Consider the following 27748-nt stretch of genomic DNA (forward strand, 5'->3'; position numbering starts at 1 on the left):
AAATCATGGGGTGCGTTTTGTAAGGGAAGGATCTAGTTTTCTTCAACCAATGTCAACATTCAGAATTTTCAGGATTTTTTTTTTTAGTGTTTCTTTTTTATATATAATTTTGGTTTTTCAAGACGAGGTTTCTCTTTGTAGCCCTGGCTATGCTGGAACTCACTCTGTAAACCAGGCTGGCCTCTAACTAAGAGATCCTCTTGCCTCTGCCTCCACAGTGCTCAGGTTAAAGGTGTAAGCCACCACTGCCCAGCATTTAAAAAATTTTTTTTAACTTGTCACTAGAACACAGTTTAATTATTTCAAGTGATGTGAATTTTAGAATTAGCAATTGCTTGTTAAACCTCAAACAATATGAGTTGGCTCAGGTTACTAGTCATCCAGAGAATTTAGAAAAATAAGGCTGGGTGCATTGCTGCACATATGTGATCTTAGCACTTGTGGGACAGAAGCAGGAGAGTTGCTGAAAGCTTGAGGCCAGCCTGTATATAGCAAGTTTCAGTACACCTCAACTATTCTAGAAAAGTTTGTCCAGGGGGAACATGGGCATTCTGGGTTGTGACTGTTTGTGCTGTGTCTCAGGCTCTGCTGACAGCAGTGACTTCCCCACACATTGAAATCCACGAGGGCACGATCCTACAGACAGTGAGGACATGCTACAACATCTATCTGGCCAGCAAAAACCTCATCAATCAGACCACAGCCAAGGCCACGCTTACCCAGATGCTGAATGTCATCTTTACCCGCATGGAAAACCAAGTGGTGAGTGACAGCTGAGCTGGCCACATGTCCTGCTGATATCTGCTCATTTGTGTGCAGGGCCACTGGCACTTGAAAGTTTATCCTTTCCTTCCGATTTTAAAACCAGGGGGCAACTGGAGCAGGGCTTTTGAAAGTTTGGTCATGTTCTAAGTTTGCTTTAGACTTACTTCCTTTTAAAAACTTTATACTGGGCTGGGAGCATAGCTTAGCGGTAGAACCCTTCCCTTGTATATGCAGGGCCCTAGGTTTAACCCCAGCACCCAGGAAAACAGCACAAAAGTTTTATTATTAGATGATTAAAATGTTTTAAAACAGTAGTCTGCTGTAATTTTTGTTTCTTACTAAAATGCTAGAACCATTTAGATGGAATCCTTCTCTATTGTGTTTTAGTTACAGGAAGTCAGAGAGTTGGAAAAACCAATCCAGTCTAAACCTCAGTCCCCTGTGATCCAGGCCACAGCAGGATCTCCCAAATTCAGCCAATTGAAACAGAGCCAGGCCCAAAGTAAACCAACGACGCCTGAAAAAACAGACTTGCCCAACGGTGATCATGCCAGGAGTGGCCTAGGAAAAGTGAGCTCAGAAAATGGAGAGGCTCACCGAGAAAGAAGCTCATCGCTCTCTGGTTCAGCTGAGCATTCCAGGGGTGAGATGGTGTCTTCCTGGGGGGGGGGTGGGACACACTGGGAAGTGTGAGCTAGCAGTTAAGGAAACCCCTGGGGGCAGCTTGTCTATTCTGGGCCTTTTCTTGGCCTCCCTTTTCTCTTGCTGCATGGGGTACGGCCAGTGAGGCCAGATGAAATCCTAGAATGGAGCCGCCCTGTGGCTGCTCCTGTCAGTCTTAGCACATAGGTGTAATCTGGGGCACTTGATCTCAACAGGGAGTTAACTAGGTGATTAGTTAGTACTTGGCAGTCTGGTACCATGCATAGGCCCTGTGAGGAGCTAGAACACCAAATGGGCAGGCATGTGAGCAGACAGGTTCATGGCATGGAGACAGCTTTGTTGTCTTCTAGTTATCAAACAAAACTCATTTGACTTTTTTTGTTTGTTTGTTTGCTTAATTTTTTTTAAGTTTGTTTGTGTCTTCTTGGGTATGAGCATGGATATGCATATGTCACAGGGCACCCAAAGAAGTTAGACTACAACTTGTGAGAGTCAGTTCTCCTGAGGATAGAACTCATGAAGTCCAGCTTGACAGTAGGCACCCTTACTAGCTGAGCCATCTTATTAGCCCTTTGTTTCCATTTTAAAACAAAATAGGGACTGGAGAGATGGCTAGTCAGTTAAGAGCATTGGCTGCTCTTCCAGAGGTCCTGAGTTCAATTCTCAGCACCTACCTGGCAGCTTACAACCATCTTAATAGGACCAGATATCCTCTTCTGGCTTGCAGTTATACTGCAGAACACTCAAATATGAAAATAAAGAAAATCTTAAAAAAGAAAAACTAAAATATGCCAGGCTTGGTTATATTTAGACAGTAAATGATTTAAGTATAAAATGGTGATGACTTAGGAATATCTGCATCTCCTTTTTGTTTTTGTTTGCTTTTTGAGACAGGGTTTCTCTGTAGCTTTGGAGGCTGTCCTGGAACTTGCTCTGTAAACCAAGCTGGCCTTGAACTCACAGAGACCCTCCTGTCTCTGCCTCCCGAGTGCTGGAATTAAAAGCATGTGCCGCCACTGGCTGGCTTGCATCTCCTCTGGAACCAGTGGTCTGAGCCAGATCCAAAGATCTTTGTCTTTCAAGACCTTGTCTTTCCTGGGTGGTTCTAATTCTTCTCCCACATTCTTTGCTCTATGCAGTGTTTCTGACTTGCCTTGCAGCAGATCTCATCTCTGCTTCAGTCACATGACTGATGATGCCACCACCACCTGGCTTCTTTTTTATTTTTACTCCCAGTCCTGGGCCAAGGGCAAAGAGTGAAGTCTGGTCATCTGGTGATGGCCTTCTTGCTGTCTGTTATGGTGATAAAGAGCATCGTGTGACATCCTTCTGTACCTTAGCTTGACTCTCTCTTAGTGAATCAGGCTACCCCATACAAGTCAGTGCTGTGCATATGGTGAACTGTATTGTTTTGGCAGTGATGATGGTGGGGTACCACTGTGTTTTTGAACAGAAGTGTTTTCCTTGAGGGTTCCTAGTCTGCTTTTCATTGGATCCCTGGCTGTGGAGAGACATGGATAAAGAGCCAACTGCTGTGTTTGCATGGGTGCAATTACAGGTCCGGCCTGTACCCTTGCCAATCTGCAGTGTGAAGGAATGGCAGGAGAACTCAGAAAAGGGCAACTCTGCTGCTATTTGAGTGGAAAGTCTGCAGTAAGGAAAGGGAAGTCCATGTTGATGTGGAATTTTTATTGCTCTTTTTGGAAATAAAAAATAGTGAAGGCTTTAGCTAATTGGAAGCGCTTTCTATTTGGTTAATTGGAATTTTTTATTATGGATTTAGTCTCTGGGGTCAGAGGGGTGACAGGAATGAGCAGTCTTCCTTAGGAGGTGCATGAATGCCTTCTCCCTATATACTCATTCAGGGTTTACAGGTGAGGATGGAGGCTTGGGAACCTGAGGGACTTAGATCCCCACCTTGGTAGCGGACCAAGCAAACCATTTCCAGAGCCTTCACTTTAGTCCCCTATTGATCTACTTTTGTGTGAAACAGTTCTCTCTGGTCTTTTTTTTTTTTAAAGAGCCTTTTGTTTTTTCTTCTCTTTCTACCACCACTACCTCCTCCTCTCCTTCTTTTTTTGGACATAGTATTACTTTTTAGCTCTGACTGCCCTGGCACCTAACAGAGATCCATCTGCTTCTACCCCTCAAGTGCTGGGATTAAGGGGTCCTTAACTTGTGACTTTTCTACTTTAAACTTTCCTGTAGTTAGTGCTGCAGCCTACCAGCCTCCCTCCCAGGCCTGGCTTCAGAAATGTCTTTACTATTGTTTGTTTTGAGACAGGGTGGTTCTTTCTCTCATTCTCTTGCCTGTGTGTGTGTGTTTGTCTGTCTGTTTTTCTGTCTGTCTGTTTTTCTGTCTGTCTGTCTCCCTCCCTCCTAAGACTGGGTCTCGCTATGTAGTCCTGGCTGTCCTCAAACCCACAGGGATCAACCTGCCTCTGCCTACTGAATACTGGGATTAAAGGCATGCTTGGCCTGACTTCAGGTTTTTTGTTTCTTTGTTTTAGAGACAGGGTTTCTCTGTAACACCTCTAGCTGTCCTGGAGCTCATTTTGTAGACCAGGCTAGCCTTGAACTCAGAGAGATCCACCTGCCTCTGCCTCCAGAGTGCTGAGATAACAGACATGTTCCACCACGATCCAACTTTGTTTTTTCTTTCTTTTTTTTAAAAATTATTTATTTATTATGCATACAGTTTTTTACCTGTGTACATGCTTGTAGCCCAGGAGAAGGCATCAGACTTCATTATTGATGGTTGTGAGCCACCATGTGGTTGCTGGGAATTGAACTCAGGACCTCTGAAAGAACATGCAGTGCTCTTAACCTCTGAGCCATCTCTCCAGCCCCCCGGCTTTGTTTTTTCATAGAAGCCAGATGTGTTATTTACTGAGCAGTCTTTTAGTTAATAATTATTAGCCACTGACTGAAAGGTTTTATGAGTAGTTCACAGGTAAACAACACACACCTGCAAGCCTGCATATGTCAGCCATCACTTTATGGCCTCTGGTCACACTGAGCCACCCGAGCCTCTGCTAACATGACTTCATGTCTCTGTGGGTTGAATGTGAACAAGGTTCTGTGTAGCAGACAGTACAGTTAGAAATGATCAGCATAATTTTACTGTCATAGCATCAGTGTGTTGGAACTAAACAGGAACTGAGAAATACCTAGTCATGGGCTGGAGTGGAGCTTCCTGGTAAAGCATTTGTCCAATATGTGAGGCCCTGGTTCAGTCTCCAGTACCAGAAGGGGGAAAAGCCATTCCTGAAGTATCTAGACTTAATGTTGACAGGTCATTGTGTAGATGATTATATGGGTGGTAAGTGTGCTATTTGTACTTTAACATTTATTGCTACAGTGTAATTAGCACCTCTTTCGTTGATATCTGTGGGTTTCATTGTTTAAGGTAAATTGAATGCCATTGCATGTGTGATGATGTAACTGGACATAAATGTAGCAACAGTCATGAAGGATGGTGTGAAAACTCAGAGGTTTGGGTAGCTGTAATCCAGTCTAAGTCATGGTCTTGAGATAAAGAAATTTATTTAGAAGATTTTGGTTGTGGCTGGGTCATTTCTCAGCTACCATTCAGGTTCTTTTTTTCCCTCCAAGAAAAGGATATGATATCAGTAATTTCATACGAGTGGATTTGTTATGGGTGTTCAGTGACAGTTAAAAATGAAAATGCTCAGCTCTGTTCCCCAGAACCTCAAAGGCTAAGCCCAGGTCTGGCTAGAGTCCTCACTGAGGCAAGTACTCTCACACTCATTGCTGTTGTTCATTCAAGATGATGCCATGTTTTCTAACTAGTGATGTCACTTCCACATTCTAATCAGAGCTGTTCACTCTGTAATAGCTCTTCTCTGGGACTAATTTCCTACAAAATAGTTAGAGATGTTGGACCTTTCCCGCTTAAACATTTGCCAGTTGGCAGAATAATTTCATCTGAAATGTAGTCAATCTTCAACTGTCGTGTTAGGAAGCTCATGGTAAAGTCTAGGCAGGCTTGTTTCTGGGAGCCCGGCAAGGCACTTGTCAGAGCTTGGTGCAGGCACAGAGCAGTCCATCCTTGGTTCTGCCAGGATTCAGAACAGCTCTCACTAGGGGTGGGGATGGAGTGGCCTGGGCTGAGCCGCTGGCTCTTAGGAAGGAGGAAAGGATGGGGCAGGGTTTCAGTGCTCTTGAGAGTGAGACTTGAAATCCAAGCAGATCCTTCCCTTGGGTTCTGTATCTGAGGGGTCCTCTGCTGGCAGATGGAGGTGGAGGGAGCACATTTGCACTTCTGCCCTCTAGAGCAGGACTCTAGAAGGCCATTGCCATAATCTCCTCCTCTTTCTTTTCCCTGGGAACACCCTGTGTGTGCGTGTTTGGGGTGTTATGTAGGCACTGATGACGGAGCCCAGGAGGTGGTGAAGGACATCTTAGAGGATGTGGTTACATCTGCTGTGAAAGGTGAGTGGACAGCCCGCCTTTCCTAATACCTCTTCCTTTGTGGGGCCCCTCAGGCAGCATCTGGATAGGAGTTCTGAACTCATGGAGCTCTTGGAAACTGAGTTGCTGTTGCCTTCCGGCCTGCACTTGGCACACAGCTTCGATTTGGTTGCAGTGATTGGTTCTGCTCTGTGTAGGTTGAGGTGAGGGCCATGGTCTACAGTGGAGACACAGGGGTCTTCCATATGTCTTGTGCATCAGACATTATGTGTGCAGTCCACACAGCAGTGGGGTTCGGCTTGCAGGGAGGTGGTGCTCGTTGGGAGCCTCCAGTCTGCCTCCACAGTGCACTCAGTGCTGGTCAGCTGATAGAGCTAGCCTTGATGTTGGGTCCTTTGTCTTTGCCCAAACTCAGTCAGTGGCTGCATGTTGAACACTGTTCCAGTGCCATTAATTGGACAGAAATTTACAAAAATGGTAGCAGGTTGCAGTTAGGATTTTTTTTAATGAAAGACATAGTAGAACACAACTGATTATGTAGTTGAGTACATGAAACATGGAAATGTTGATTCTTTTTCATAAAATGTTGCAGTTCTTTATATGGCTATACTCCACACTTGAGAGTTACTGCCACCGAGTTACATCCCAGCCTGATGTCATAGTTGGAAAGCTATATCTCTGAGCCTTCTGTTTGTTAACTAGGGTGCAGCCAGGCTCTCCAGAGAGCCCAGCACTTGTTTAGCTCCGTAGCAAGGCCTTTAAAGAGCGACAGTAGCTCCTGCCATCCTTCACACACTTTGTGTTTGCCTTGTCATACCTCAGCCTGTCATGTAGTAGCACTGGGTCAATAACATGCCAAGTAAATCTATGTTTTATAAAACTATTGCTGGCCATTGAGATCACTTAGCAGAGAAAAGTATATCTGCCACCAAGCCTAGGGACTTTAATTCAGTCCCCAAGATCCACATGGTGGAAGGAGAGCACTAACTCCCTCAAGTTGTCCCCTGCCCCCCCCACAATAAATAAACATAATTTTAAAAAACTTTCTATTTAGAAAAATATTTTGAAGCCGGGTGTGATGGCAAATGCCTTTAATCTCAGCACTTGGGAGGCAGAGGCAGGTGGATCTCAGAGTTCGAGGCCAGCCTGGTCTACAAAGTGAGTTCCAGGACAGTTAGGGTTACATAGAGAAACCTCAAAAAACAAGCAAACCAAACAATCCAAGAGAAACCGTATTTTGAAGGCTGCTTATTAAGTCCTTCACTGTCCCGTGCATACATGAAGAGGTGGAACCGATTCCTCCCTCATTAATTGTTTTTCTCAGTATCAGGTATGTTTTCTTTAGCTGTTTTTTTTCCTGTTTTTTACATGGTTTCCAGGAAGCTAAGGTCTGTTTTTCCTTGTAACTAAGTTTTATTTTTGTTTTGTTAAGCTGTGTCTCAATTCTTGTGTTACTAACCCTAGCCCTTTAAATAAATCTTGGTTTGGCTGTCTTGCTACTTCCAGTCTTTTTTAGAAGTGGATGGATGGGCAGGGCTGCTGCACCTCACAGCTTTGCAGGTGTTGTGAGTGAACCCCTCTGGGGAGTCACACACTGACTGCTGTGCCCCTGGCAGAGATGCTGTGGGTAAGAGTCAGGCCAGAAGCCTAAGCACCACTGTGTTGTGAAGGCTGGGGGAGAAGGGGCATCTGTGCTGAGTCTGGCTCAGGCAGCCTTTTGGGGTTCACTCACTGAGCAATGACTTTGCATTTATGTCTTAGAAGCAGCAGAAAAGCATGGTCTGACAGAGCCGGACGGAGTCCTGAGTGCCCTAGAGTGCCAGGAATGCGCTGTTCACCCAGGAGTTGACGAAAACTCACAGACCAATGGCATAGCCGACGACAGGCAGTCACTGTCCTCAGCAGATAATCTGGTATGTCATCGCGCGTCTTGCATCCCATCTCTCCTATGGACACCCTTCCATTTGCACGCTTTTAGAAGTTACAGAATTAGATCTCTGTCAGAGAAGTGGCTGTGCAAGGAGGCCCTGCAGGTGTGGTTGCACAGCCCTGGCCTCATACTCTGTAGAGCAGAGTTACCTTTTCTAATGTTGCTTATATATACCATCACTACTGAACTGTTTTTTGTTTTTTGGGATGTTTTTGTTTGTTTGTTTTTTGCGGATGGGGGTCAGGTCTCACTGTATAGCTAGGCTAGCCTTGCACTCACAGAGATCTGTCTGCCTCTGCCTTATGTACATATATATCCTTAATTACCGCCCCTCCCCATGTGTGTGTGTGTGTGTGTGTGTGTGTGTGTGTGTGTGTGTGTGTGTGTGTGTGTGTGATATGTGAACATGTACTTGCCTGTGCTCTATCCTTCTACTTTTACGTGGCTTCAGTTTGTCAGGCTTGAATGGCAAGCACTGTTACCCATTGAATCATCTTGCTGGTCTCTGTGGGGTTAGTTAGTTTGTTTTGTTTTCAAGACAGGGTTTCTGGCTGTCCTGGAACTGGCTCTGTAGACCAGGCTGGCCTTGAATTTATAGAGATCCACCTGTCTCTGCCTCTTGAGTGCTGGGGTTAAAGGTGTGTGCCACTGCCACCTGGTTGGTTTTTGTTTGTTTGTTTGTTTGTTCATTTGTTTGAGAGAGGTTCTTAAACAGCCCCCCTGTGAGCTCGAACTCACTGTGTAGCTGAGGAGGACCTTGCACTCCTGATCCTCAACCTCCATTCACAATGCTGGGATGACAGGTGTGTGTGTCAATACCTGGCCTCTCACAGACAGGCTTACAATTACTCGGGGCTTCTATTTTGTGTCTTCTCACCCCACCTCCCAGTTGAATAAATTCAGGAATTTAAGTTTCCATGACATAATTCCTTTTCTTCTTGGATTTCCCTTTGTTTCTAACCTTAGGAACCAGATGTGCAAGGACATCAAGTGGCTGTTAGGTTCTCGCACATTCTACAGAAGGATGCCTTCCTGGTGTTCCGCTCCCTGTGCAAGCTGTCCATGAAGCCTCTCGGGGAAGGACCTCCAGATCCAAAGTAAGCTTGCAGCAGCTATGGCAATCGGCTACCTCATGAACTGGAAGTTTGTGTTCTGTGTTTTGCCCTCCCCTGGTCCCCACAGAATTGATGTGGGATGATTTCACAGCTTTCCAACTCAAGCAGTCCCTACACCCACTCCCTTCCATGTCTTCACTACCTAGAATCTTGCCCAGATTTCCTCTTGGATTGTATGTTGAAAACAGCATGGACTTCGTGCTGTCTTTGTACTGATTAATGGGTTTAATCTCCCTGTGAGGCTGTGAAGGGACAAGATGCCTGCAGACTCCATTTCTGGCTCTCATGAACAAAGATTGAAGCTCCAGAGTCTAGTGTCTCTCCACAGTGAAGTAGCTGGCCCACAGTGTCTGTACTGTGGAGAGAAGAAAACTGCCTTTAGTTAGAGCCAGAAAACTATTTCAGATCTTATGTGCTTCACTCGAGGTCACCCAAGTGACAGAACTGCATTTGAAAACTTGACGGAGTGAAATGAGGTAGCTCTGTCCTAAGTACCTGGTGGCGTACTTTCCGATTGCTCGTTATAACCCTCGGCCCTTCTGTCAAGCATTGTGACAACAGTTAGGAAAATGGCTAATGAGTGTTTTCCATTTTTTTCAGTCTTCACTATGACTGTATTTGTGTGTGATGTGTGTGCTGGTGTGCACTTGTGGAAATTACTGTATTTGTGTGTGATGTGTGTGCTGGTGTGCACTTGTGGAAATTACTGTATTTGTGTGTGATATGTGTACTGGTGTGCCCTTGTGGAAATTGTTGGACACTTTGTGGAGTCAGTTCTTTCCTCCACTTTACATGGGTTCCAGAGGTCAAACTCGGGTCATCAGGCAGCCATTACCTGCTGAGCCACTTCCTGCCTCACCCCTCACTGTCTTATCTCTTAGGTGATTCTAAACCCTGTGAGGATGACTGTTGTCACAGCCCTGTCTTTGTGACGGATAGAGAGTGAAAGTGTAGAACCAAATCCCCAGGAGAGCATTGTGAGATAATTGCGTGGATCCAGCCTAGAGCTGACTCTCCAGGCTCAACTCTCATCTTGTTCTTGCGCGTTATCCGCATTGTGTTGGGAACAGACATAAAGGAATATGAGTTGGCCATTCTTGTTCTCAGAGGGCCTGTAGGTGCCAAGGGACCCATCTCCTGCTCTGTGCCTGAACCCTGTTGGCATGTGGGTGCTGTTTCTAAGTCTTAAATCATTGGTCTCAGGAGGTTCTCCTTGGCTGGTCAGGAGTTAAAGGTCATCCTTGGTCACACAGTAACTGCTAAAGATCAAAGGCTTTTCCAGAAACATACTGTTTTGGTCTGTGCCCAATATTTGGCAGGCAGAGGCAGGGTCACAAGTTCCAGGTTAGCTGTACTCAGTGAGACCCTATCTCAAAACAAAGGGAGAAAAGCAACCTCCTGTCTAGCATTCCACCTACTAGCACGCCATCACTGTCTTTCGTTGCCTTCGCAGGTCTCACGAACTTCGTTCCAAAGTGGTTTCCCTGCAGCTGCTGCTCTCCGTGCTGCAGAATGCTGGCCCAGTCTTCAGGAGCCATGAGATGTTTGTCACTGCCATTAAGCAGTACCTGTGTGTGGCCCTGTCCAAGAATGGCGTGTCCTCGGTGCCTGATGTCTTCGAGCTCTCACTTGCTATTTTTCTTACTCTTCTTTCAAACTTCAAGATGCACTTGAAAATGCAGATAGAGGTACATACTTCAGTTAGTTTTTATTTGGGGACATTAATGGCAGATGAGAAGCCTGCTTGTGAGTCAGGCATGACACATGCCTGTAATCCTAACTCTCATGAGCTAGAAGCAGAGCAGTCAGGAGGTCAAGGACAGCCTAGGGTTCACTTAGGACCAGCCTGGGCTACATGAGACCCTATCTCTAAAAAAGGCAAGCAAGTAAGATGTTGGTGGCCTCGACACGGTAGTAAGGTGCCCTTTTACTAGCTGGCCTGCCTAGTGGAACTTGTGAATGAGTGGGAAAGACCTTGTCAGAAAAGTTCTGTTCACTGGGTGTTGGTGGCGCACGCCTTTAATCCTTAGCACACGGGAGACAGAGGCAGGCAGATCTCTGTGAGTTCAAGGCCAGCCTGGTCTACAAGAGCTAATTCCAGGACAGCCTCTAAAGCCACAGGGAAATCCTGCCTTGAAAAACAAACAAACAAAAAAGAAAGAAAGAAAGAAAAGAAAAGTTCTTTTCACCAGAGATTTAAGGTCATGGTCTGTGTTTTCAGATCCACCCCTAATGTCTGTCTGGGCTCAAATTGTTTGGAATAATTTGAATTAGTTGTCAGAGGAGACACTATATTGCACAGATACAAATTTCTGATTTTTCTCGATTCAATATATGTGGGCCTTATACTAGTTCCTCAGCTCTGGGTGAGTCCCTGCTAACTGTCCATCAACTAGGCTGGGCTTCTATGTCCCTCAGCAAGTATGCATCCCACTTTGCCCTCTGCCCAGGCTGCCTCAGGGCTGCCTGACCCTAAGACGTTTACATCTTGAATCCTCCCTTGTCTTTATGACACACAGGTCTTTTTCAAAGAGATTTTCCTGAACATCTTAGAAACATCCACAAGTTCTTTCGAGCACCGCTGGATGGTTATCCAGACCCTGACGAGGATTTGTGCAGGTACGTTCATCTGGGACACTCAGAACAGCTTCTGAAGCTTTTGTCTGCCAAGCACAAATCAAGATCTTCAGTTCCTCTTTATAGTGTTTTGATGAATGATTGAGAAAAATCCTTCCATTAAAGAGTTCATTCACAGGGCTGGAGTGATGGCTTAGCTGTGAAGAGCCCTTCCTGCTCTTATAGAGGACCCAAGTTTGGTTCCCAACACCGACATCAGGTGGCTCACAACTGCCTATAATTCTAGCTCCAGGGGATCTGACCCCTCTTCTGGCCCCTTTAGGCACAACACCCATATGTATAAACCTTCAAACCAACATAGACATGTTTTGTTTTGTTTTTCCTTTTTGAGACAGAGTCTTACTATGTAGCCCAGGCTGGTCTCAAACTCATAGAGAGCCCCCTGCCTCTGCTTCCTTAGTGCTAGGGTTTAAAGTGTATACCACCATACTCAGCTTACACATAGTTTTTAAAAAATGAATTAAGAAAATATTTTGGGGTGGTAGGTTTCCAAGACAGTGTTTATTGGTGTAGCCCTAAATGTCCTGGAACTCACTCTGTAGACCAGGCTGGGCTTGAATTCAGAGATCCACACATGCTTCTGTCTCCCGAGAGCTGGGATTAAAGGCATGTGCCACTACCACCAGCAAAGTTCATACTTTTTAATCTTTTTAAAAAAGGTTCACTCACACTGACCAAGAAAGGCCCACCTCACCTTATGTAGAGGATGGCTGGCTCCTGCTGGTGTGCTGGGCACTTTTGATGTTAGCACCAAGTTTTGTAAATCCCAGAAACTTACTAATCATGACAGATTGGTTTTGGTGCTGCTGTCTGCTGGGCCTGAGGTAAATTTAAATGGATCTTCTGCTATCCTAGTCAGGCAAACACTTTTTCTGAGTGATTCCTCAGCCCAGCCCTTTAAACCCCTTTTCTAATGAGGAAACTGAACTTTTCAAGGTGAAATGGAGTGCCTACAAGCAGATAGTACAGAGGTGGGTAGGCCTGAGAACAGTAGACCACCCCACCCCCATGCTTCTGACTTGTGGTCACCTTGGACAAACGTTCACAGAGTATGTTCTTGGCAAAGAAAGCATAGCTGGCCTCAGTGGTAGAGTTCTTGTCTAGTATGCATAAAGCCGTGGGTTTGATACCCATCCTGACAACAATAAAAAAGAAATAGAAAGAAAATGTAATTGTTTGTCTTGGATCCAGATTTCTAATATGTGTATGTTATTTTCCAAGATGCCCAATGTGTTGTGGATATTTATGTCAACTATGACTGTGACTTAAATGCTGCTAACATTTTCGAGCGTCTAGTAAATGATTTATCCAAAATCGCTCAGGGAAGAAGTGGACATGAGCTGGGCATGACGCCTCTACAGGTAAAAACATCAGGGTGCGTGGTTGTCTTTAAAGTTCACTAATTGAAACAAGCATCATAATGCGCCATCATACACTTGTCGCTGGGTTTGCAACCACATTGGGGAACAAAAGACACACACACATAGGTTCTGCCATCCTGAAACAACAATGAAGAAGTGAGGTGTCTGGTGACTGCTGCAGAGAGGAGATTGACTGTGTCGAGGACTTGTCCCCTTAGAGTGCCCTCAGTCCTTCCTGAGTGGCATGCAGAGTCTTGGCATCTGGGCTTTTTCCTGGAGGAAGGCCAGAGTTGTCTTAGGGCCACAGGAGGATTTGTGCTGTCTAAAGTGTTGTGAGTCTAAAATAATGGCTTTCTTTTTCTTCAAGATCATCTTTAACTTGTGTTCATTTTTTTTATTATTTTAATTTTAAATAGCCTGTTTTGCATGTCAATCCCAGTTCCCTCTCCGTCCCCTCCTCCTGCACCCCCTGCCATCCCCCCCAGCCTCCCACCCTATTGCCATTTCCTTCCAAATAGGGGATATCTAGAGTCTGTCATTTCACTCAGGGCAGGGTCCAGGCACTCCCCTAAGAGTCCAGGCTGAGAGAGCATCCCTCTTTGTGTATGGACACATGATGTCTGTTTGTATGCCAGGGATAAACACTGATCACTGCCCAGGGTCCAATAGGTTGCCCAGGTCTCCTCACTGATTCTCACATGGGTCTGGAACAGTCCCATGCTGGCCTCCCAGCTGTCGATCTGGGGTCCAAGAGCTCTCCCCTGTTCAAGAAATTCTACTTATGTGACAGGTATGGTGGCACAGACCTTTAATTCCAGCACTCAGGATTCTGAGGCAGGAGGTTTGCAGTTTCCAAGCAGGCCTGGCCTATATATTGAAACCCTATCTCAAAAAACAAAAACCCCGTTTAAGTAAAATTAGCATTATTTATCTGTAGTGTACCTTAAAATGAAACACAGTTGTTGGTAGTTAGGGTGTATGTGCTACCCAGAATTATTCATGTGCTAAATAATATATTTTTTTTTAGACCACAGGTTAAGACTTCGTTATTTAAAATATTATCAGATTTTGTTTTACTTGCTAGTATTTTATTCCACAAACTATGAAGGGAGCAATTCTCCCTCCCTCTCCCTCCCTCTCCCTCCCTCCCTCCCTTCCTCTCTCCTATTCTGCCTATTCCTTTGAGGCAAGGTCTCTCTCCCTGAAGCTGAAGCTCTTATTTTCTTGGCTAGACAGGAAGCCAGCATCTCCAGCCAGCTTCTTGTCTTACCCCTAACAAAGCCAGGGTTTCAAGCATGGGCTGGTCACCCAGTTTGTTAATGGGTGCTGAGTTCCAAACTCTGGTCCTGAGGATTTCACAGTAAATAATGGGACTGTAAGATAACTCAGTTGGTAAAGTGCTTTCCTGGAAAGCGTGAGGACCAGAGATGATCCCCAGAGCTCGTGTAGAAAGCTAATCATGACGGCGTCCTGCAGAGGTAGAGACAGGCAGATCCCTGGAGTTTGCTGACCAGCTAGTCTAGCCTAATTAGTGAGTTCCGGGCTAATGAGAGACCCAAGGAGGTGAATGGCATTTCTGAGGACACACATGTACATGTTCGTGTGTGCACACAAAGACAATTTTAAAACAATACAGATAACCCTTTGCACTTAGAAGTCACACAGGTAATACTCGAGTGCTTACATTGGTGATATTACTAGGAATGACTAGGGGTTTTGATGTGCCATTAATACATGTCAGCTGTTATTAGTTCCCTGGGCTTTGTCTGTAGTGGAACTGAGTGTTAGTTATTACCTGGTAGCCTCACAGGATAGCCCACGAGCCTCAGAATGTCCGTGGTAAAGTGTGTTAAGGCTCTGTACTTTTCACTTTGGGCCTCTAGGAGCTCAGTCTGAGGAAGAAAGGCCTGGAGTGTCTCGTGTCCATTCTCAAGTGCATGGTGGAATGGAGCAAGGACCTATATGTGAACCCCAACCACCAGGCCACCCTGGGTGAGTGAGCAATGTGAGCAGCTTGCCACTGTGGGGACATGTTGTTCTGGGATTGTGACAAACAGTTGTTGTGTTTCCTAAGTACCTGCAGTTACTGTAAAGCGTGTGTTTTAATACATGTGGGGTGTTGGGGTGTCCATTTATTTTCCTGTAGCTGCGATAAGATACTCTGACTTAAAGGGGGAAGGTTTCTTGTACTTTTAGTACTAAAGATTGAACCTAGATGTGCTGGAGAGATGGCTCAGTGGTTAAGAGCACTGGCTGGTCTTCCAGAGGCTCTGAGTTCAATTCCCAACAACTACATGATGGCTCACAACCATCTGTAATGAGGTCTGGTGCCCTCTTCTGGCCTGCAGGGATACATGCAGACAGAACACTGTGCATAATAAATAAATAAATCTTAAAAAAAAAAAAAGATTGAACCTAGAGCCTCATGTATACTTGTAAAGTCATTTGCCATTGAGCTGCTCAGCCAAAATTATTTATTTTCTTATTTACTTACGGGTTTATTTTTTTTTTCTATGTGTGTATGCTGTGTGTGTATGGGTGCCTGAGGAGGCCAGATTCCCTAAAGTGGAGTGAGCTATTTGATGTGAGACTCAAACTTGGGTCCTCTGGAAGAACAATAAGTGCTCTTAACTGCTGAGCCATCTCTGCAGCCATACTTTTTAAAAAGCTATGTATGTGAGTGTCTGTGTATGAGTATATGCACACAAGTGTAGCTGCCCAAGAAGGCCAGAAGAGGGTGTCGGATCTCTGGAGCTGAAGTTTCATGAAGATGTTGCAGGCTTCCCCTTCTGAACCATGACCTGTCCTTACCCGGGACTCCATTCCTGACCTCATTCCTGCCACCACCCTGAGTCAGGCCTGACTCCAGAGAATTTCAATGAGTCTTCCTGTCCTCGTACATTCTGTTGTCCTTGCTTTCGTAGACACCATACTTCTGAATTAGGTAGAGTGGTGGAAGTTTGGATTTTGGTAAGGCAAGTCCTTACATTTATTATTGTGTCTTGCTTTTGCTTTACTTGTGACTATTAGGATTAGTTTGAGTTCTATGTTAACTAAATTTCTATGTGATACTGAGGAAAATGTTTAAGTGATAGGCTGTTGCCTGTGCCCTTTGGATGCAAACCTGTGGTAGGTGTGAGGAAGGGGCACTGAAGCTGGAACTTCTACTTAGTTGGTTTTGTTTGCTTTCATGTCACTGCAGGTCAGGAGAGGCTCCCAGATCAGGAAATGGGGGACGGAAAAGGCCTTGACATGGCAAGACGATGCAGTGTGACATCAGTGGAGTCCACAGTGTCCTCAGGGACCCAGACAACCATTCAGGATGACCCAGAGCAGTTTGAGGTCATCAAACAACAGAAGGAGATCATTGAGCATGGCATCGAGCTGTGAGTGTGACTGCTGGGCTGTGCCATCTCTCAGGGCTTTCAGCAAAGCTGCATCCTCTCTAGGACCTGGACGCCGACTCCTGTGACAGGGGCCCTGCTGGCTCTCAGGCATGGGGAGAACTTGGGAATATGAGAGGAGGAGACATGCTTTGTCTGGAGGAGCCTTTGTGCAGCTCAGGAGGCCTTGATTTCTTCATTTGCTGACAACAAAAAACACTTTAGAAAACAGCCAGGCATAGGGGCTTAGGCCTAGAGAGGCCGAGGCAGGAGTATAGCCTTGAGTTCAAGGCTAGATTGGGCTACAGTGTAAACTCTGAGAAAACAAAGCCACTAAAAGCCAAACAGGGGCTGGAGAGATGGCTCATTGGTTAAGAGCACTGGCTGTTATTCCAGAAGACCCAGATTCAATGTTCAGCGCCGATGTAGCTGCTCAACCATCTGTTAACTGTCATCCCAGAGTGTCTGATGCCCTCATCTGGCCTCTGAGGGATACCACATGCATGTGGCTTGCAGATATACATGCAAACAAAACACTCATACACATAAAAAAAAAAAACAATAAATATAATCTAAGAAAAAAAAATCACCAAACAGCCAGGCATTGGTGGCGCATGCCTTTAATCCCAGCACTCGGGAGGCAGAAACAGGCAGATCCTTGCAGATATACATGCAAACAAAACACTCATACACATAAAAAAAAAAACAATAAATAAAATCTAAGAAAAAAAAATCACCAAACAGCCAGGCATTGGTGGCACATGCCTTTAATCCCAGCACTTGGGAGGCAGAAACAGGCAGATCTTCGTGAATTCGAGGCCAGCTTGGTCTACGAAGCGAGTTCCAGGACAGCCTCCAAAACAATGCAGAGAAATCCTGTCTTGAAAAACCAAAAAAAAAAAATCACAAAACAAATAAAATAGCACCTGGAAGAAGCCACTGCCTCTTCCCTGAGCAGGAAGCTCAGTGTTCATCATGTTTGCTTTGGCCATGTGTAGGTTCTTCTGAAGCGTTTGTGCTGTGTAGCCATTGCCATACTTGGGCACGCGTGTTTGAAACTTAACATTCTCCACACCACAGTGCCGTCAGCCTTGTGGTGATTGTGCAGTCCTTGTCTCTCCCTAGTCTCTTGTGCACGGTAGCACATCGTCTTCAGGACTATCTACTTTTGAATAGTAAGTAAGCTCCCGTCAGCAGTTCAGGCTTTGAATGGAAGTGCTGATCTCTGTGTTCCTGCCTCACCATCCCTGGGTGCTTTGTTTTCCCCACAGCAACTGAAATAGCAGTTTTTACTGAGCTCACTGCTAGAGAACAGTGGCGTGATAGTTGAACTTGAAAAAACCAGTGACGCCCTGCCCTCCCCTGCCAGAGTCATTGCAGGCTTCTCGTCCTGTGCCTGAACTGACCCTGCTCGGGCCTCCCTCCCTGCCCTCCCCTCCTGACAGCACACTGGCACACGTGGCCTGTTTTTAGCCCCTTGGTCACCATGGTTCTCTTGGTGCTCTTTGTTCGTTTTAATCCCTCAGACATGGGGCACTATTTCTTCCTCAAAGAGGCCTCCCATGGCCTGGCTGACTAAATAAGTGGAATTTTCCCTGTCCTTATCCATTTGTGTCTTCATGGCCTTTGCCTATTTCTGTTTGTCCCTCTCCCATGTAGGACTTGGCAAAACTTACCCACTGGTTAGTTTTGCATAAAGTGAATGTCTGGTACCTACTTAGCAGAGGATGGGAAGGTCAAAGCGAAAATTTGAGGCTGTTATGATGGATCTTGTGGACATGTGTGACCTATCCGTGATCTCAGATGACTATGCAGCATCAGCCATCCCATGCATGTGCTAGGAGAAAGGGGAGAAGGCAGGGAGAACACGCTCTTGTCTGAGCCAGAAGTCCCCATACTTGCTGCTGTTTCACAGTGGCTTGAACTTTGTGTTCCTACTGTCCTGTATTCCAGGTGGCTCTGTGGCCAGTTCAGTGTCCAGGGTTCTGTTACTGTTAAAGAGTGGAGAGTGACTTTGTTAACAGGCAACTACGACTGTAGGGCTGTTAAGGTGTGGTGGTTTACTGTGGTTTAGACAGGAGGGTTACCATGGGTTCAAGGCCAGCTTGGGTCATATAGTGAGAACCCTGTCTCAAATATAAGACCAAATGTAGTGACACCCACCTTTAATCCCAGTACTCCATAGGTAGAGCAGATGGACCTCTGTGAGTTTTTAGCCAGCCTGGGCTGCAAAGTAAGTTTCTCTCTCAAAAAAAATTAAAACAAAACCAGAACAGGACTGGTGAGATGGCTCGATGGTTGATGGTGCTTTCCATCAAGCTTGATGATAGAAGGTTCTAGAGGACCAAGTCCATACTTTTTTTTTAATGAAACTGTTGACTGCTGGCTGTGGCTTCTTATTGGCTAGCTCTGTCTTATTTATTAAACCATTTCCAATAATCTAAGTATTTCCACATGGTCTTCTCTTACCGGAGAAAGGGTCCAGACCTGTTACTCCTCTTGCATCCTACATGATGACTGACTCTGTCTATGTTTCTCAGAATCTTACACCTCTCCTAGTCCCACCTATCTTGCTTCCCTATTGATCAACAGTGTTTTATTAATTAACCAAGAAAAGAAGCATATTTACAAAATGACATCTCCCATCATGTCTTCTTTTCTGTGTAAATAAAAAGAAAGGTTTTAACTTTAACATAGTAAAATTATAGATAGCAAAACAGTTATCAAGAACTATAGTTACAATATTTAGTTCATTAACATTTAGCAAGATTTTTAAAATATCCATCATCTATCCTATCTTTATGAGTATAAAGTCTTATATGTAACTTATCTTTAATCCTAACTAAGGAAAACTATAACCATAACTGTCTGTCTTCAACTCCATCAAAGACCACAGAAGGATAGTATATAAACTCTAGAATTTAGACAGAGACATCTTGCTACCTGGACAGTCACCCAAAGTTCTTCTGTAAATTGGAGCATCCATCTTCAGCCCATAGGCCACAGTGTGTCTGGCATGCTTCTCAGCAAAGCAGGAAACTTTAAATTGTCTGCCTGTATTGGCAGTTTATCAGACACTCTTCTGTGTCCTGCAGATTGTCTGACAGACTCTTCCATGAAGCAGAAACCCCTCAGGACTGTCCCATCAAATTCAGCAGTCACTTTCCTGTGGGTCCTGCATGTCCAGTCTATACAGCAACAGTTAAACAGTCCAACCAAGAACAGTTTCTTGCCCAGATGGCTATTTCTGCCATGTCAAAGGCAAACTCCATAACAAGATTCTTCTATGCCTATCTTTCTCTCTGAAGTAATTAGTTTTGCCAGGAGTAGTTGTGTCTCACTGTCGTGAAAAACCCTAAACCATTTTAAATGCCATATTCTGTAGGTCTTTGAAAGGTTTGAAGAATATCTGTCCATCTCAGATACATCTCTGTATATTTAGAAAGCCTAACTAACCTAACTATAAATTCTGCCAAGTCCATACTTGTGTACACATGTAAATAAGTAATTAGTAAACAAATGTGAAAAAACTTGATGGTAGAATTTGGGAAAGCTATGGGGCAGTTGCTTTGTCACTACTAGTTTTTTCTCTGCCCCAGAGTTTTAAGTGAGCTGCCTGTGACCTGTCTCCTCCTCTTGATACAGCTTCAACAAGAAGCCCAAGCGGGGAATCCAGTTTCTCCAAGAGCAAGGCATGTTGGGAACAGACGTAGAGGACATTGCCCAGTTTCTGCACCAGGAGGAACGGCTGGATTCTGTAAGCTGGGGCATGTACAGCAGGTGGCCCTGTGGGCTTGTACCTCCAACTTGACTGGCCCTGAGTGCAAACTGCTTTGCACCCTAGCTCCAGCATCCTTATTCTCCCCTGGCGCTGTACAGCATTCCTTGATGAAAACGAGCTCGGCTTTGACCCACGGTTGCTTGTTTGGGGGACAGTGTCAGAGTCCAAAGTGGCCCTCTACTACCTAAGTTACTCTGTGGCTGAGTAGTCTCTTGCCTTAAGCCTTGTGTTTCCTCTCCTCTTCCTCTCTGGGGAGCTGTCCTGCATATGGGAACAGGGGTACCCTTCCCTGCTCCCCAGCAGTCAGCCGCTGTGGGCACTTTAGTCACCTCCACCACAGCCGTCACCCATCAGGGTTTATCGCTGTGGGCCGTTTGTGGCAGTTTCTGCATGTGTATTTCAGACCCAGGTTGGTGAATTTCTGGGTGATAGCACGAGGTTCAACAAGGAAGTGATGTATGCCTATGTGGACCAACTGGACTTCTGTGAAAAAGAGTTCGTCTCAGCCCTGAGGACATTCCTGGAAGGCTTCCGCCTGCCTGGAGAAGCGCAGAAAATTGACCGGTTAATGGAGAAGTTTGCTGCTCGATACATAGAGTGTAACCAAGGGTGAGCCCTGTGGCAACTACTTTCCTTTTTGCAGACATTTATCTTGACTTGAGGTTTGGGTTTAAGCATTGCAACTCTGCTAAGACACTAATGTGTCTGTTCACTAAGAGTCAGGCTCTGCCAAGCAGTTTCCCACATAAGACCTTGCAGCAGCCTTATTTGTGTTCCTGTACTACAGACAAGGAGGTTGGGGGCCAGAGAGGTTAGGTAACATGCCCAAGATCTTATGGCTAGGTGGGTATACTGATGCTGAAGAGATAGAGGCAAGGGGAAGTGAGAGGTAGGGGCAAGCCTAAGCTACCTTGTCTTAAACAAAATCAAGGATGGGGAAATAGCTCAGTGGTAGAACACTTGCCTTGGCTGCATAAGGCCTTGGGTTCAACATCCAGCATTGCGGGGAACAGTCATACAACTAAAGTAAAGTCTTCTTTCTCTTGTGAATGATACCTCTTCTCTAACTAACACATGCTGGTAAATAAATTATTGAAGTGGTTGTATAACATTATAAAACCTTCCAACAAGTACTTGGTTTTTCCTTGGGTGCTTTCAACTTTATTTGTTTATTATTGTACATATGTGTGCATGGTGATGGATCTGGAGGGGCACAGGGGCCACAACTTAGGTGTGGAGGATAGAGGACAACTTTAGAACTAGTTTGTTCCTTCTGCCTTTATGTGATTTCTGGGACTTGAACTCATTTCTTCAAAGCAAGTACCTTTAACTGCTGAGCCATCTTACGAGCCCTAATCCTAGTTGCGTAATAGTCAGTTGCTGGTTTTTGTTTGTTTGGTTTGGCTTTTGACATTTTGAGACAGGGTTTCTCTGTAGCTTTGGAGCCAGCCTATCCTGGAACTCACTCTGTAGGCCAGCCAGACTGGCCTCAAACTCAAAGAGATCTGCCTGCCTCTGCCTCCCAAGTGCTGGGATTAAAGGTGTGTGCCACCACCACCTGACCTTATTTTATTTTATGTTTTGCTTGTGTGTCTGTCTGTGAGAGGATGTTGGATCTTGGAATTAAAGACTTTTGTGAGCTGCCATATGGGTGCTGAGAATTGAACCTGAGTCTTCTGGAAGAGCAGTCAGTGCTCTTAACCACTAAGCCATTCCTCCAGCCCCTAGTTACTATTTTTATAGGAAATAGAGAAGTTTTGATCCTAACTGGGCTGAGAAGTAGAAAGTTTTAGAATGCAAATGACATAGCAGAAGTAAGGACTAACTAGAGAAGGAAGAGACCATCTGGAAAGAGGAAGCTGTGTGGGAAAACATGAGAATAAAATATAATGGCATGTATGTGCAGAGAAGCTTGGTAAAACCCATTGCTTTGTATCCTGACCCAAAACTTAGGAAGGGGCTAAGCCTGTTGTTCATTCATCACACTAAATAAGTGGCAGGCGTGTGTTACTGGTGGGAAACTGAGTCTCTGAACGATCAAGAATCCAGTCCAAAATTAGTCAGCTAATAACTAATGCCAAGATGTCTAAATTTGTCTGAGTCCTTGTGGGCCTCCTTCTGCAGGCGCAGCTGTGAGTGTCTGAATGCACTGTGACTGTGGTGTGAAAACTGCTCAGGGAAACACTTTGATGACAGTTTTGTCCCAGGTCAATTCCATTTTCGCATTAATCAGTCCCAATCCTGCCAGGGTGTGGCCAGGAGACAGTGTGGTTGGCAGAGGCAGCCTCTGGTCATTTGAATGTAACAGACATGGGAACTTGATGTGAAAATGTAATAGTATGCTGCTGACTTTAAGAGTGCCCTCCATGGGCCTGGAGACCTTGCTCTGTTGGCCTAGCCAGTTGATAGGCCTTGTCAGCTCTCCTTTTGCTGTGTTTCTTGGGGTTCTCTTCCCGGTGGGCCAGTTTGTCCTTCAGTTCACATGTAATGTGACCTAGTGTCTACATGGTTTTGTCTTTCCTTGCCTAAGGCAAAAATGTCAGACCTCAGGCATATGCTTTAAAACAATATAAATATTTTGCTTTGTGTTTCCACTGTTAAGTACCACAGTGGATAGCTAATAACTAAGAAAGGATTATGTTGTGCTTCTGTGCCAGAGCTAATGCTCTCAGTGGAGGCCCAAGAAGCTCCTAGCATGTGAAGGATAAGGAGCCGCCCATCCCAGGGTGCCTGCGAGCATCCCCTGGCATGCTGTGCTGGCTTGCCTGTGCTTTTGCCCACTGTGCTCTTTAGGTCTGTGTAAAAATTCCTTGGAACTGCTTAGCTCCCTTGGTGCGCTGACCGCTAGCTCCTGTTTGGTGACAGTGCCTGTTGAGAGTACTCTTCCCTGGCTCCACCTCACATGGTGCAGCAGGCCTGCGTTTGGTGACCGTGTCCCCATTAGTGCCATTCTCCCTGGCTGTCATCACTGTGACCGTGCTTCATATCCGGGTTCTTTTCTTCTAGGCAAACCCTGTTTGCTAGTGCTGACACTGCGTACGTCCTGGCATACTCCATCATTATGCTAACTACAGACTTGCACAGCCCTCAGGTAAAACGCCCTGTGATTCATGTATTGTAGGACTGAATTTGTTTGGGCATTCCAATGTGTTAAAAATGTTTTTTTCTCGTTTTTTGTCAATTTTTTTATTGAGCTATACATTTTTCCCCACTCTCCTCCCCTCTTCCTTCTCCCTTCTCCCTCCTCCCCTCTCCCCTCTGCCCTGCTCCTCCACACTCCCAATTTAATCAGGAGATCTTGTGGGTTTTTTATTTTTCTCTTTTTGAATTTCAGGTAAAGAATAAAATGACAAAAGAGCAATATATTAAAATGAATCGGGGTATCAATGATAGTAAAGACCTCCCAGAGGAGTATCTGTCCAGCATCTACGAAGAAATAGAAGGAAAGAAGATTGCAATGAAGGAGACGAAAGAACACACAATTGCAACCAAATCTGCCAAGCAGAGTAAGGCCTGCCCACCGCAGACGTGCTCATCAGCACTAACTTTTCTCTCATTAAAATATAATTGCATCATTTTCCCCTTCCCTTTCCTCCTTCCATCCCCTCCTTCCCTCTCAAATTCATGGCCTCTTTTTCATTCATTGTTATTGTTTCATATACACATACATATAAACACACAAACATATAGACACAATCTGCTGAAGCCGTTTTACGTTGCTTGTAAGTGTATGATTTCAGAGCTGACCCCTCAACCCTTGGGGAGACTACTTCTCCCCAGAGCAGTCCTTAGTTGCTTTGCTTGTAGATCTTTGGCCAGGGGTGGGGCCCAGGTCTGCTTTTTTTTCCAAGACAGGGCTTTTCTGTTCAGCTTTGTAGACCAGGCTGGCCTCTAACTCACAGAGATCCACCTGCCTCTGCCACCCAAATGCTGGGATTAAAGGCGTGAGCCACCATTGCTCAGCATTTTTTTTAAAGATTTATTTGTTTATTATGTATATAGTATTCTGGCTGCACGTGTTCCTAAATGGGGTACCAGATCTTTTTATAGATGGTTGTGAGCTTCCATGTGGGTGCTGGGAACTCAGGACCTCTGGAAGAGCAACCAATACTCTTAGCTGCTGAGCCATCTCTCTAGCCCCCCAAATTGCTTCATATACATTTCTCTAATATACTCTGAAAACAGATTTCTTACGTAGTACTTTTTAAATTTATTTACTTTTATGTGCGTTGGTGTTTTACCTGCATGTATGTCTGTGTGAGAGCGTCAGATCTTGGAGTTAGCCATGTGGATGCTGAGATTTGAACCTTGGTCCTTTGGGAAAGCAGTCAATGCTCTTAACCTCGGAGCCATCTCTCCAGCCCCTGCTCTGCCTCTGAGTACATCAGAAAGTATGATTAAATAACACCAATGGTGATTAATTTGCATATCTAGACACCTGAATACTAATGTGATTAAATTATTATGATTATGTGGTTCTTTCATAATATGAATCTTGCTAGAGTGTAATTAGGAACAAGAAGGAATAAAAATGTGTATTCTGAGAACTAAATTGTCCTCTCCAAAGTGCTCCACAAAACTTTAAACTCATGATGCTTGTGTCAGTTGTGACTGAAAGTCTTAATTAACCCCTGTGGTACCGTTTGTCAGTCTCTGTTGGAGAAGCTCAGAAGCAGTACCTAGAACACAGGAGCTAGAACCTCACTCCTCTATCCAAGCTGCAGCTCTGTGACCCAGGGCAGGGTTAGCAGGCATTCACACCCACACACCTAGCCAGTCTGCCTCATCATCTGCATCTGTAAAATGATAATATTTGTAAAAGGCTCATGGTATGATTGGGAGACTTGTGAGTTAATAATGTAAGGTTGTTGAGAAAGTTCCTGGCACACGGCAGACACTCTGTATGTGCTCTTCTTTGCAGATGTAGCTAGTGAAAAGCAGCGGCGACTGCTGTACAATATGGAAATGGAACAGATGGCTAAAACGGCCAAAGCTCTGATGGAGGCTGTGAGCCATGCCAAAGCTCCGTTTACCAGTGCCACACACTTGGACCATGTCCGGCCAATGTTCAAAGTGAGTATCCTAGAAAGTCAGCATGTTGCCAAGCCTAATTCTGCAGTTGGTCTGCCGTAAATTTAGTTGGTGAGATCACAGTGGGCGAGAATGGAGAGGAATAACACAGTCATGGCCTCTGCTCTCCGCTGTCTGGGTTTGAATCTTGGCTTTGCATACTTTGTAGCGGTGCGGCCTTGGTCAGGTCGGTGACTCTTCTGTCTTATTTCCCGTCAAATGGGATGAGGACAGAACTGTTTTGAATGGTTTGATGGGGCTGAACAAATTAGTAATAGTTCAGTCAGGTGACACTGGGAAAGGATTGTTTTGTTTGTTTTTGTTTTGAGACAGGATTTCTTTGTGTCCTTTCAAAACTAGCCTTGTAGAACAGGCTGGCCTCAGACTCTCAGAGATCCACCTGCCTCTGCCTCCCAAGTGCTAGGATTAAAGGTGTGCGCCACCACCATCCAGCAGGACCATTTTGTTTTAAAAATTACTTTTGTGTGCATGCACACCATAGAGTGTCGGGAGGCGAGAGGACACCCCATAGGAGTGAGTGCTTTTCTTTCACTGGTGGGTCCCAGGGGTTGAATTCGGGCCGGCAGGCTTGGGAGCCTGTGCCTTTACTCACTGATCCCTCTCCCCGGCTCTACAAGGCCAGTTTTTGTGTGCATGCACCTTACTGGCTTCTGGCTTCAGGGGTAGCTTATCAGGTGAGATCAGGTGGAAGAAAGAGATAGTAGTCGGTGTCTGTTTAAAAATGTTTAGAAAAGGGGCTGGAGAGATGGCTCAGAGGTTAAGAGCACTGACTGCTCTTCCAGAGGTCCTGAGTTCAATTCCCAGCAACCACATGGTAGCTCACAACCATCTGTAATGAGGTCTGGTGCTCTCTTCTGATATGTTCATGGAGGCAGGGTCTTATTGTGTTCGTTAAATAAATAATAATAAATAAATAAATCTTTAAAAAATGTTTAGAAAAGACACACACACACAAATAAAGTAATTTTTAAAATGGGGAGTGTGTGTTTGCATTTGTCCTAGCCTACCTGTGGAGGTCAGAGCATAGCTTTTTCCACCATGAGAAGCTTCTTTACCCATTGAACTACCTTTCAACATCCTTTTCCTCTTAATTTTGTTTTATGCTTTTTTTGTTTTGTTTTGTTTTGCTTTTTATTTTTTGGGGGTTTTTTTTGTGTGTGTGGGGTTTTTTTGTTTTGTTTTGTTTTGTTTTTTTGAGACAGAGCCTCACTATGGAACCTTGACTGGCCTGGAACTTGTTACGTAAACCAGTAGACCAGGCTGGCCTCTGACTTATAGAGATCCATTTGATTTTACTGGGATTAAAGGCATATCCATCAAGTCCAGCTCACTTACGTGCTTTATTCTACACACCTGTGTGGAGAACTGATTCTGTGGGACTAGGGAGATGGCTCAGCAGTTAAAGTGTACTGACTGCTCTTGCAGAGGCCAGGGTTCTGTTCCTAGCAGCCATCTGTAACTCCAGTTTCAGGGGAATTTGACACTATGTACTATCTAATAAACTTTTTATATCTGTACATCTATAGTGACCATAGTTTGTAAGCACCTTTTAAATTGTGAGTGGAATGGATTGACATCAGAGTTATACTGAACATGGCATTTTGCTATTCCTCTGACACAATATGCTCTGAGTCATTGGTTCTCAACCTGTGGGTCTTGACCCCTTTGGGGATGAATGACCTTTTCATAGGGCTTGCATATCAGAGATCCTGCCTATTATATATTTACATTACAATTCATAACAGTAGCAAAATTACAGTTATGAGGTAGCAGTGGTTGGGGGTCACCACAGCATGAGGAGCTGGATTAAAGGACCTTTGCATGAGAAACCACTGTTTCTGGCAGCTTAGAACCACTGCTTTAACTGTTCTTGCCATACTGAAATTCTGATTGTTACTGAAACTTGCTTCCTTGGCAGTTGGTGTGGACGCCGCTGCTGGCAGCCTATAGCATTGGCCTGCAGAACTGTGATGACACAGAGGTGGCCTCCCTGTGTTTGGAAGGCATCAGGTGTGCAGTCCGCATCGCCTGCATCTTTGGAATGCAGGTGGGTAGAAGTGAGTGGGGTTCTAGAGATTCCGTGGTGGGCTTTTTCAGATTGTAAAAGCTTTGAAACTACCAGGAGTTTCCAGTTAACCAAACTACTTAGTATTTAAGCAAACTACTTAGTCATTCCCACTGAGAAATCTGTGGCTTTGTGCTAACAGTGGCTCCAGTGGGGAGAAAACTAGGGGTTTTCTAGCAGTGACAAAACAGCCTCTTTGTCCACTTGCCACATTTACCTGCCCTGATGCTTACATGTCTGGTTGAGGGCATAGCTCTCTAGTAATGTGTGTGATGTCATCAGATGCCTGGAAGTGCTCAGTTGTATTCCAGCATTGCCCCGGTTGCTGTTGGTTTTTATAACCCATTTTTACTATGATTTTCCTATGTCCCACCTTGCTCTGGGGCTAGCAGATGGCTGAATACAACATTAATGTGTCTATAAACCTTGTTTGAGTCCTGAGATAATGAACAAGTCAATGCAGGTTTGAGCTGTTGTGTTGGTGTGTCTGTTCCACACCTTGCTTCTAGGTCAGTAAGAATGT

At 45.0% G+C, this 27748-nt stretch overlaps 1 protein-coding gene across 1 annotated transcript in view; it reads left to right on the forward strand.

Annotated features, from left to right (window-relative positions):
• Arfgef2 (ADP ribosylation factor guanine nucleotide exchange factor 2) overlaps window positions 1–27748 on the forward strand; it is a 77820-nt gene that overhangs the window by 23474 nt on the left and 26598 nt on the right. Inside the window, exons 5-20 of the mRNA XM_005074414.4 lie at window positions 583–762; window positions 1153–1408; window positions 5815–5883; window positions 7624–7775; window positions 8759–8889; window positions 10361–10595; window positions 11427–11526; window positions 12766–12905; window positions 14789–14897; window positions 16108–16291; window positions 19934–20045; window positions 20473–20678; window positions 23076–23160; window positions 23404–23575; window positions 24991–25142; window positions 27079–27207. Coding sequence (XP_005074471.1) covers window positions 583–762; window positions 1153–1408; window positions 5815–5883; window positions 7624–7775; window positions 8759–8889; window positions 10361–10595; window positions 11427–11526; window positions 12766–12905; window positions 14789–14897; window positions 16108–16291; window positions 19934–20045; window positions 20473–20678; window positions 23076–23160; window positions 23404–23575; window positions 24991–25142; window positions 27079–27207 — 2412 coding nt within the window. The remainder of the gene's footprint in view (window positions 1–582; window positions 763–1152; window positions 1409–5814; window positions 5884–7623; window positions 7776–8758; window positions 8890–10360; window positions 10596–11426; window positions 11527–12765; window positions 12906–14788; window positions 14898–16107; window positions 16292–19933; window positions 20046–20472; window positions 20679–23075; window positions 23161–23403; window positions 23576–24990; window positions 25143–27078; window positions 27208–27748) is intronic.

The sequence above is a fragment of the Mesocricetus auratus genome, unplaced genomic scaffold (assembly GCF_017639785.1).
Source record: "Mesocricetus auratus isolate SY011 unplaced genomic scaffold, BCM_Maur_2.0 Super-Scaffold_100028, whole genome shotgun sequence".
NCBI classification, from domain to species: Eukaryota; Metazoa; Chordata; class Mammalia; order Rodentia; family Cricetidae; genus Mesocricetus; species Mesocricetus auratus.